The sequence below is a fragment of the Schistocerca nitens genome, chromosome 8, assembly GCF_023898315.1.
Source record: "Schistocerca nitens isolate TAMUIC-IGC-003100 chromosome 8, iqSchNite1.1, whole genome shotgun sequence".
Taxonomy (NCBI): Eukaryota; Metazoa; Arthropoda; class Insecta; order Orthoptera; family Acrididae; genus Schistocerca; species Schistocerca nitens.
The window spans coordinates 361,891,065-361,903,212 of record NC_064621.1 but is presented as its reverse complement, the minus strand read 5'-3'; the positions used below and the strand labels follow the sequence as shown (position 1 = coordinate 361,903,212).

General features: G+C 44.4%; 1 protein-coding gene across 1 annotated transcript in view; it reads right to left on the bottom strand.

The window, feature by feature from the left end:
* LOC126198607 (protein groucho) overlaps positions 1–12,148 on the bottom strand; it is a 755,742-nt gene that overhangs the window by 297,632 nt on the left and 445,962 nt on the right. The window contains exon 2 of the mRNA XM_049935059.1: positions 773–870. Coding sequence (XP_049791016.1) covers positions 773–870 — 98 coding nt within the window. The remainder of the gene's footprint in view (positions 1–772; positions 871–12,148) is intronic.

Sequence of the window (12,148 nt, the reverse complement as noted above, 5' to 3'; positions counted from 1 at the left end):
AATTCTACAAATTTAAGTGCTGTATAATACTCGTATATTAAATTTACTAAATTATTTAGCATATTATACGTTATATAATATGTGGAGGATGTTGTTAATTCTTTAGTTAAAGAGACTTACGGTGAGTAAAATTCTGTATAGTTTTAAAACGAGTTACATAACGTGGGGAGGGTTAAGCCTTTTTTTCTCGGATGTGCACCATCTGCGTGTCAAAGAACGGAAGAAACTCGTCTACGATGAAACACGTGATATTTGTAAATGAATTGGGTTTCTTTAATGTCTTAACAATATGCTCTGTCTTGAAAACAGAAATTTCTGTTCTTTGTCAATATTTTCTATTTCAATTTGTTTTTAACTTTTAACTGCATTTTTATAATAACCAAAAAGAAGACGCATCACGGAGGAATTATTCGAATGGAACGGAAAGCGATAGGTGTGATGTACATGTTCAGACAGAAAAATGATTACAATCTCAGAAAAAGTGGATACTTTATTCAAGTGAAAAAGCTTCACAAACTGAGCAAGGCAATAAGGCGTTGGTCCGCCTCTAGCCCTTATGCAAACAGTTATTCAGCTCGACATTGACTGATAAGAATTACTGGACGACCTCCTGAGGGTTATCGTGCAAATTTCTGTCCAACTGCCGCGTCAGATCGTCAAAATCCAAATGGTTGGAGGGCCCTGACCATAGTGCTCCAAACGCGTTCTCAGTTAGGGAAAGATCCGGCGACCTTGCTGGCCGAGGTAGGGTGTACAGAGAGGTGGTACTCACGTGTGGTACTGCGCCTGCAGGAAGTTGAACTCCTCTTTGATGCGCTCGCACGTCTCCGCCACAGTGAACTTGAGTTGGCCAGGCTGCGGCGGAGGGCCCTGCGGACACAAACAGCAGCCCTTAGTAACGTCACCTCGCTCGCCTTACTGAACTGCAGCACAACCAGCCGCCAGCTGACTGCCAACGCAGCCGAGGTAGGGGTGTGCGAACTTGGCAAGTCACCGACGTTGATTTCCATTTCATCACCGTCGTCTATACATCGACGGCTGATAATAGTCGACTCTAAAACGTCGATGTTAAATGATCAATATAAATACTGTCGTAAAAAAGAACATTTTAAAATTCAGTAAAACAGTCTCTATCGCAACAGATGTTCATTTTATAATTTTTAATGCGATGGGGTCCGCAGCTACGACGAATTTTTTGAATGATTTCTTGAAACCTTCAGCTGCCATTTTCTTTATTTTCTGTACGATTGTACAATTTCGGCCTTAGGCCACTTTCAAGTATTTTACGGATGATTTTTTTAGTAGCAGATTATGTTATATGCGTCGTTGCTCCTATGAGCGCGACATGTTGTCATAGGAGCAACGACGCATATGATATAATCTGCTAACAAAAAATCATCCGTAAAATACTTGAAAATGGCCTAAGGCCGAAATTGTACAATCGTGCAGAAAATAAAGAAAATGGCAGCTGAAGGCTTCAAGAAATCATTCAAAAGACGTTCAATCATTCAAAAGACGTTCATTTTGGTTGGCAACCAGTTTCAGTCTATAATTTAGAGCATCTTCAGACGGAGCGGGATCCGTAACACCACGGACGTCAACTGTTCAGAAATAGGTTGCCAATCAAAACACAGTAAACATCTGTTGCGATAGAGACCGTTTTACTGAATTTTATCATTTTGTACAGATCGCAGCTTACGGTCTATTGATAGAAGGCTTTCTAAAATTTTAAACCTAATTTCACATTTATTAATTACTAAATACAACGACAATTAACACTGTATAGCCCACAATTATACGTCTACAGGCTGTAATACGAGAGAGGGTCAATAAATAATTTGGAACCTCGGATAGAGGAATCAGAGCCGCGCAGATCAGCCTGAAATTTGTTTTGTTTCAACATACTCCCCTTATCCTATCGTCCGACAAGGCGTTAAGAGACTGCAGCATAGAATTCTTGTGGCAGTGTTCGCTTCTAACAAGCGATCCCTCGCGATGTAACAAGTTTATTTTGTTCCCTAACTTGCTGCAACCCGCCAGACCGATCAGACATGGGGGTAGCGAAATACCCGTAGACTGGGGAAAAATGTGCCAATTACGCATAAGCATCACAGGCCAGGACCATTCTTTTTTGTGACTTTCTTATCCTTTACTCAATTCCTGTACATTATTCAGAACAACTATCTCAGAACTAAATTTCTAATCACACATGGGACGAGTTTCGCTATGGACGTCCTCTGTGGACAAGGGAGTCGCTCGGCTCACAAAGATCGCGTTGTCCTAGTCGGGTACACACTTATAGCACCCCTGCCATCTTGATCTGACTGCAGATCATTAAACATTGGTCGTGGAATACTGTGTATCGGCTACCTTCCGCGCGACATGTGTTTGCACCTTCTAGATACATAAAAGCACGAAATTTAAAACGATATGCGGTAACCAGGCGTATGCGATTTATTTATTGACTTCTGTTGGTAGTACCAATAATGATTCAGTTATAAATAGGTTATTATTGCTCACTCCACATTTAACGCAACACGAATTTCTTCTCCATTTTTTATGCACATCATAACAACATAAGTGTTCAAAAAATAAAATATCAACAACTCGCTGACATCGCTCGTCGCCGAATGGTTCAAACGGCTCTAACCACTATGGGACTTAAAATCTGAGGTCATCAGTCCCCTAGGCTTATAACTACTTAAACCTAACTAACCTAAGGACATCACACACATCCATGCCAGAGGCAGGATTCGAACCTGCGACCGTAGCAGCAGCGCTGTTCCGGAATGAAGCGCCTAGAACCGCTCGGCCGCAGCGGCCGGTTCATCGCCGAATACGATGTTTGTATCATTTAGTTATCTCTGATGTTAACACATGAAAAGATGCAATTACTCGAGAACTTCAAGGTTACCAACAAGTGAAAAACTTTAATATGGGTATACTGGTTTCCTTCATATATAAGCATTTATCTTCCCCCATGAACCATGGACCTTGCCGTTGGTGGAGAGGCTTGCGTGCCTCAGCGATACAGATGGCCGTACCGTAGATGCAACCACAACGGAGGGGTATCTGTTGAGAGGCCAGACAAACGTGTGGTTCCTGAAGAGGGGCAGCAGCCTTTTCAGTAGTTGCAGGGGCAACAGTCTGGATGATTGACTGATCTGGCCTTGTAACCCTAACCAAAACGGCCTTGCTGTGCTGGTACTGCGAACGGCTGAAAGCAAGGGGAAACTACAGCCCTAATTTTTCCCGAGGGCATGCAGCTTTACTGTATGGTTAAATGAAGATGGCGTCCTCTTGGGAAAATTGTCCCCCATTCGGATCTCCGGGCGGGGACTAAGCAAGAGGACGTCGTTATCAGGAGAAAGAAAATTGGCGTTCTGCGGATCGGAGCGTAGAATGTCAGATCCCTTAATCGGGCAGGTAGGTTAGAAAACTTAACAAGGGAAATGGATAGGTTAAAATTGGATATAGTGGGAATTAGTGAAGTTCGGTGGCAGGAGGAACAAGAATTTTGGTCAGGTGAATACAGGGTTATAAACACAAAATCAAATAGGGGTAATGCAGGAGTAGGTTTAATAACGAATAAAAAAATAGGAGTGCGGTTAAGCTACTACAAACAGCATAGTGAACGCATAGTCATGGGTGACTGGAATTCGAGGGTAGGAAAAGGGAGAGAAGGAAACATAGTAGGTGAATATGGATTGGGGGAAAGAAATGAAAGAGGAAGCCGTCTGGTAGAATTTTGCACAGAGCATAACTTAATCATAGCTAACACTTGATTCAAGAATCATAAAAGAAGGTTGTACACATGGAAGAATCCTGGAAACACTAGAAGGTATCAGACACATTATATAATGGTAAGACAGAGATTTAGGGACCAGGTATTAAATTGTAAGACATTTCCGGGGGCAGATGTGGACTCTGAACACAATCTCTTGGTTATGAACTGTAGATTAAAACTGAAGGAAGTGCAAAAAGGTGGAAATGTAAGGAGATGGGACCTGGATAAACTGACTAAACCAGACGTTGTACAGTGTTTCAGGGAGAGCAATCGGGAACAATTGACAGGAATGGAGGAAAGAAATACAGGAGAAGAAGAATGGGTAGCTTTGAGGGATGAAGTAGTGAAGCAGCTGGGGATCAAGTAGGTAAAAAGACAAGGGCTAGTAGAAAACCTTGGGTAACAGAAGAAATATTGAATTTAATTGACGAAAGGAGAATGTATGAAAATGCAGTAAATGAAGAAGGAAAAAAGGAATACAAACGTCTCAAAAATGAGATCGACAGGAAGTGCAAAATGGCTAAGCAGGGATGGCTAGAGGACAAATGTAAGGAAGTAGAGGGAGGCTTATCTCACTAGGGGTAAGATAGATACTGCCTACAAGAAAATTAAAGACACCTTTGGAGAAAAGAGAACCACTTGTATGAATATCAAGAGCTCAGATGGAAACCCAGTTCTAAGCAAAGAAGGGAAAGCGGAAAGGTGGAAGGAGTATATAGAGGATCTATTCAGGGGCGATGTTCTTGAGGACAATATTATGGAAATGGAAGAGGATGTAGATGAAGATAAAATGGGAGATATGATACTGCGTGAAGAGTTTGACAGAGCACTGAAAGACCTGAGTCGAAACAAGGCCCAAGGAGTAGACAACATTCCATTAGAACTACTGATGGCTTTGGGAGAGCCAGTCCTGACAAAACTCTACCATCTGGTGAGCAAGATGTATGAGACAGGCGAAATACCCTCAGACTTCAAGAAGAATATAATAATTCCAATCCCAAAGAAAGCAGGTGTAGACAGATGTGAAAATTACCGAACAATCAGTTTAATAAGCCACAGCTGCAAAATACTAACGCGAATTCTTTACAGACGAATGGAAAAACTAGTAGAAGCCAACCTCGGGGAAGATCAGTTTGGATTCCGTAGTAATGTTTGAACACGTGAGGCAATACTGACCTTACGACTTATGTTAGAAGAAAAATTAAGGAAAGGCAAACCTACGTTTCTAGCATTTGTAGACTTAGAGAAAGCTTTTGACAATGTTGACTGGAATACTCTCTTTCAAATTCTAAAGGTGGCAGGGGTAAAATACAGGGAGCGAAAGGCTATTTACAATTTGTACAGAAACCAGATGGCAGTTATAAGAGTCGAGGGACATGAAAGGGAAGCAGCGGTTGGAAGGGAGTGAGACAGGGTTGTAGCCTCTTCCCGATGTTATTCAATCTGTATATTGAGTAAGCAGTGAAGGAAACAAAAGAAAAATTCGGAGTAGGTATTAAAATCCATGGAGAAGAAGTAAAAACTTTGAGGTTCGCCGATGACATTGTAATTCTGTCAGAGACAGCAACGGACTTGGAAGAGCAGTTGAATGGAATGGACAGTGTCTTGAAAGGAGGATATAAGATGAACATCAACAAAAGCAAAACGAGGATAATGGAATGTAGTCGAATTAAGTCGGGTGATGCTGCGGGAATTAGATTAGGAAATGAGACACTTAAAGTTTTGCTATTTGGGGAGCAAAATAACTGATGATGGTCGAAGTAGAGAGGATATAAAATGTAGACTGGCAATGGCAAGGAAAGCGTTTCTGAAGAAGAGAAATTTGTTGACATCGAGTATAGATTTAAGTGTCAGGAAGTCGTTTCTGAAAGTATTTGTATGGAATGTAGCCATGTATGGAATGTAGCCATGTATGGAAGTGAAACATGGACGATAAATAGTTTGGACAAGAACAGAATAGAAGCTTTCGAAATGTGGTGCTACAGAAGAATGCTGAACATTAGATGGGTAGATCACGTAACTAATGAGGAGGTAGCGAATAGAATTGGGGAGAAGAGGAGTTTGTGGCACAACTTGACAAGAAGAAGGGACCGGTTGGTAGGACATGTTCTGAGGCATCAAGGGATCACCAATTTAGTATTGGAGGGCAGTGTGGAGGGTAAAAATCATAGAGGGAGACCAAGAGATGAATACACTAAGCAGATTCAGAAGGACGTAGGTTGCAGTAGGTACTGGGAGATGAAGAAGCTTGCACAGGATAGAGTAGCATGGAGAGCTGCATCAAACCAGTCTCAAGACTGAAGACCACACACACACACACACACACACACACACACACACACACACACAAAGCATTTATATTTGCGTGGAGCAAATGCAATCTTATGTATAATAAATGTATTTGCATAATGCAAAGTAACAACTTTCGGAATTAACACAAAAAAAGAATTGCATCAATACGAGCACGAAAGCATGAACTGAATTAACAATGAAAAGTATAGCCAATGTTCCTGCCTTAGTTCGATCAAAAATTTTGCTACATCAAACCCCCCTCCCCCCTTCACCCCAATGGCAGCATTGGACATGTTGCAACTACACTGGTATCGTTATGATAGATGTTCACTAAACTACTTGTTCAAATGACTAAACGACTCATTCAAAGGCCTACGAAATTATTCACAGTGGTAACTCCATGCCGCTGTCCCCGTGTTGCGCCACAGTACCGTATCACGTCGCTAGCAGCCCACTGATAAAGTGAAATGTCACACGGTAATCGATTTTCTGCATTTGACAACGCTGCATAAATCCTCAGCTGGTGGAAGTGAGTGGCAACAACGCACCATCATATGACACAGTGGTTAGCTGGTGCAGACTCTTCCAGAGCTGTCGAATAGACATGAATGACGAAAAACAAAGTGGCTCACGCATCTCCGTGAAGCACGGAGGATCGCAAGATAAATGGGGCACCTAGTACTCGAAGACTGGGGGAAGACAGTGGGAAAAATGAAATCAGTAATCGATCAGTTTTCAACATCTTGCAGTGCATTTTGATCTTGTCAACGGTCGACTCCCGCTAGGATATGCGACTACCCATTCAAAAAGGGAGCAACGGAATTGTTGTGACTGTGTCACGGCGAACCAGATAATTTCTTTAGCCGCCTAATCACTGTGCTGTCTGTACCTCTATGACGTCGAAAGACAGAGGCATAACAAGCAGTGATGAACTACACTGAGGTGACAAGGGTTATGTGGTACTCCTAATACCGTGTTGGATTTTCTTTTGCCCAGCGTAGTGTAGCAACTCGATGTGGCATGGACTCACCAAGTCATTGGAAGTCCCCTGCAGAAATATTGAGCCATGTTGCCTCTATAGCCGACCATAATTGGAAAAGTGTTGCCGGCGCAGGAATTTGTGCACGATCTGACCTTTCGTTTACGTTCGATGGGATTCATGCAGGCCGTAAGGGTGGCCAAATCATTCGCTCGAATTCTCCAGAACTTTCTTCAAACAAATCGTGGAAAATTGTGACCCTGTGACATTGCGCATTGTCAAATCAGTTGGACCAGAGGACCAGTCCATTACATGTAAACAAGGCCCACACCGTTATGGGGCCGAGCGAGGTGGCGCAATGGTCAGCACAATGGGCTCGCATTCGGGAGGACGACAGTTCAATCTCGCTTCCAGCCATCCAGCTTTAGGTTTTCTGTGATTTTCCAGGCAAATGCTGGGATGGTGCTTTTGGACAAACACGGCCAGTCTCCTTCCCCATGCTTAAAACCATCCGAGCTTGTGCTCCGTCTCTAATGACCTCGATGTCGACGGGACTTTAAACACACTTCCTTATTTACCATTATGGAGCCACCAGCAGCATCCACAGCGATTGCTGACAAATTGGGTCTACGGTTTCGTGGGGTCTGCGCCACAATCGAACGCTACCATCACCTCTTACCAACTAAAACTGGGACTCATCTGACAACGTCACGGTTTGCCAGTCGTCTAGTATCCAACCGACACGGTCACGAGCCTAGGAGAGGCGCTGCAGACGATGTCGTGCTGTTAGCAAAGACACTCGCGTCGGTCGTCCGCTCCCATAGCCTATTAACTCCAAATTTCACCGCACTGTCGTAACGGAAACGTTTGTCATACGTCCAGCATTGATTTCTGTGGCTCTTTCACGCAGTGCTGTTTGTCTGTTAGCACGGAAAACACAAACGCCGCTGCTCTCGGTCTTCGAGTGAAGGCTGTCGGCCACTGTGTTGTCCGTGGTCAGACGTAATTCCTGAAATGTGGTATTCTCGGCACACTGTTGACACTGTTCATCTTGAAATATTGAATCCCCAAACGAGTTCCGAAATGAAATGTCCCATACGTCTAGCTCCAACTACCATTCCGCGTTCAAAGTGTGGTAATTCTCATCGTGCGGCATAATAGGAATCTTTTGACGTGAATCATCTGACTACAAATGACCGCTCCGCCAGCGCACTGTCCTTTTATAGCTTGTATACGGCATACTATCGCCATCTGTATACATGCATATCGTTATTGCATGACTTTCGTCACCTCAGTGTAAAAGTTCCGCTGTCTACGATACGAATCAGTTCTGGCGAAATTAGCAGACAACATTCTCACCAGAAGATGATTGCATGACGTTAAGGTGATTGTATGACCCGACGGCAGACCCAACGAGAAAATCAACATTTGCTTGATACATTTTTTCTTTAGTTTGCTCCTAGACGGAAAGTTACTTGGAGGCGTCAAGATAAGTGGGGCAGCGTGTATAGACGTAAGCGACGGCTAGAAGTTGGATAGCCGGACGTGTGCGAGGGAAACGGCTCCGGAGTGGAGCTCGCAGTACTCGGGCAGATGCCAGCGGCTGCAGTGGCGGCTGAAGAGGGGCAAGGGGAGGGGGCGGTCGCAGCCACAGGCAGAGCGGCGGACAGCTGCAGAAAGAGACAGAGGCGCAGGCGGCACACCTCGGCTCGCCGCTCGCGCGCCAGAGATCGATACCTGAAGAGCTGCGGGAGGCCGCACCGACATCCATCCACCTGCTGCGACAACCCCCCTCTGCTGCCGCCCCCACACAGGCACGCTCCCGCCTCGCCAGCACACTGCCCACCGTGGACACATCCTGCTTTCTTCCACCTCCGTTACACTCTGATTTGAATTAGCCGGCGTCTGTCGTATCACCCTTAAAAGTGGCGAAATGTCTTATCCACCATGCCGATGACATACTTGTCAGTATGCACACCTTGAGAATAGTAATCAATAAAACTGCTCAGTTTATTATGTACAAGCCTTTTCCCCGTGGCCTCGCTAGCGAATGCATTTGACACATACATTGCCCACGTTTCTCTTCCCCTTCTCTGGGTCCATCCCTCCCACCCACCCATCTCTCTGTCCACATAATCCTCCCCCTCTATCTGTACATCTTTTCCTCCACCCCCTTTCTCCAACCGTACCTTCCTACCACCTCCTTCTGCTATATCTCCTCGCCCTCACTCGTCCATCTCCTCCTTTCCCCTCTTCCTTTTCCACCCATTCACTACCCCTCTACACCTTCCACCTACCTCCTGTTCCCCTTCTCCCACCTCTCTCTGTCCATAACCTCTTCCCCTTCTCTGTTTGTTTATCTCCTTCTCCATCCTTTTCTCTATATACCTCAGCCTCCCCCTCTCTCTGTATCCACCACCAAATCAAATGGCTCTGAGCACTATGGGACTCAACTGCTGTGGTCATAAGTCACCTAGAACTTAGAACTACTTAAACCTAACTAACCTAAGGACAGCACACAACACCCAGCCATCACGAGGCAGAGAAAATCCCTGACCCCGCCGGGAATCGAACCCGGGAACCCGGGCGTGGGAAGCGAGAACGCTATCCAACTCCTCTCTGGCTCAGCGCACTGTGGAACTCAACATCTGAGGTCATCAGTCCCCTAGACTTAGAACTACTTAAACCTAAGGACATCACACACATCCATGCCCGAGGCAGGATTCGACCTCCGACCGTAGCAGCAGCGCGGTTCCTGACTGGAGCGCCGAGAGCCGCTCGGTCACCGCGGCCGGCACCTCCTCTTTCTCCCTTCTCCCTATCCATATCCTCCTGCCTGTCTCATCCTATTCCTGTCTTCCTACCCACCTCTCTCTCTGTCCATTCCATCCTGCCCGCCTTTCCCTATTCATCTCCTCCACCCCACCTTATTCATCTCTTTCTGCCCCCTCTCACTGCCCATCCCCTCCTGCTCCCTCTCCCAATCCATTTACTCCTCCCTCATCTCTTTGCCCATCTCCTTCTCCTCTGTCTCTCTTTGTTCACACCTCCTCCCCTTTCCTCCCAATCCATTCGCTTCCAGTCCCCTTTCTTTGCCCAATTTCCCCCCCCCCCCTATATATGTCAACCTTCCCCAAGTTTTGCCTATCATATGTGGCTCCTGCAAGGCAGTCTTCCACTACCCTATAATATTTCTTACCCTGTCATATAGGTCCTGTATAGTAGATCAGCCTGAAATTTATTTTGTTTCAACATACTCCCCTTGTTCACTTAAAACACTTATCCTATCATCCGACAAGGCGTTAAGAGACTGCAGCATAGAATTCTTGTGGTAGTGTTCGCTTCTAACAAGTGATCTCCCATCTCATCTTCATATATGTCCTCTTCTATTTCCATAATATTGCCCTCAAGTACATCTCCCTTGTATGGCCCCTCTATATATTCCTTCCATTATTCTGCTTCGTTTGCTTAGAACTGGTTTTCCATCTGAGCTCATAATATTTTTGCAGGTGGTTCTCTTTTCTCCAAAGATCGCTCCCCTAGTGATATATGCTTCCAAATCCTTACATTGGTCCTCTAGTAATTCCTGTTTAGCCGTTTTGCGCTTACTCTCAATCCCATATTTTAGAAATTTGTATTCCCTATGACCTGCTTCATTTACTGCATTTTTATATTTTCTTCTTTCACCAATTAAATTTAATCTCTCTTGCGTTACCCAAGGATTTCCACTAACCCTTGTCTTTTTACCTACTTGATCCTCTGCTGCCTTCCCTGTTTCATCTTTCAAAGGTACCCATTCTACTGTATTCCTCTTCTGTTCTTGTCAATGGTTTGCTAATGCTCTCTCTGAAATTCTCTGCAACCTTTGGTTCTTTTAGTTTATCCAGGTCCCATCTCCTTAAATTCTTATCTTTCTGCACTTTCTTTAGTTTTAATTTACAGTTCATAACCAATAAACTATGATCAGAGGCTACATTTGCCCCTGGAAATGTCTTACAATTTAAAATCTGGTTCCTAAATCTCTGTCTTACCATTATATAATGAATCTGAAACTTTACTGTGTTTCCAGGTCTCTTTCATGTATACAACCTTCTTTCATCATACTTAAACCAAGTGTTAGCTATGATTATATTATGAGCTGAGCAAAACTCTACCAGGCGGTTTCCTCTTTCTGTACTTTCCCCCAGACCATTTTCACCTGCTATTTTTCCTTCTCTTCCTTTTCCTATTCTCGAATTCCAGTCCCCAATGATTATTGATTTTTCGTCTCCCTTAATAATTTGAATTTCTTTTGTATCACATATTTCTTCAAATTCTTCATCATCGGCGGGGTCAATCGGCACGTAAACTTGTGCTAATGTGCTGGGTGTAGGTTTGGTGTCTATCTTGGCTATAATAATGCTTTCACCATGCTGTTCACAGTAGCTTCATCGCGTTCTTATTTTTTTTTATTCATTGTTAAGCCTACTCCTGCATTACCCCTATCTGATTTTGTATTTATTACCCTGTATTCACCTGGCTAGAAGTCCTGTTTCTTCTGCTACCAGCCGGCCGGAGTGGCCGAGCGGTTAAAGGCGCTACAGTCTGGAACCGCACGACCGCTACGGTCGCAGGTTCGAATCCTGCCTCGGGCATGGATGTGTGTGATGTCCTTAGGTTAGTTAGGTTTAAGTAGTTCTAAGTTCTAGGGGACTTATGACCACAGCAGTTGAGTCCCATAGTGCTCAGAGCCATTTGAACCATCTTCTGCTACCGAACTTCACTAACCCCCACTATATCTAACTTTAACCTGTCCATTTCCCTTTTTAACTTTTCTAACCCACCTGCCCGATTAAGCGATCTGACATTCCACGCTCCAATCCGTAGAACGCCAGTTTTGTTTCTCCTGATAACGACATCCTCCTGAGTAGTCCCCGCCCGGATATCCGAATGTGGTCTATTTTATCTCCGGAATATTTTACAAAGAGGATGCCATCATCATTTAACCACGCGGTAGAGCTGCATGCCCACGGGAAAAATTACGGCTGTCGTTTCCCCTTGCTTTCAACCGTTCGCAGCACCAGTACAGAAAGGCCATTTTGGATCCTGTT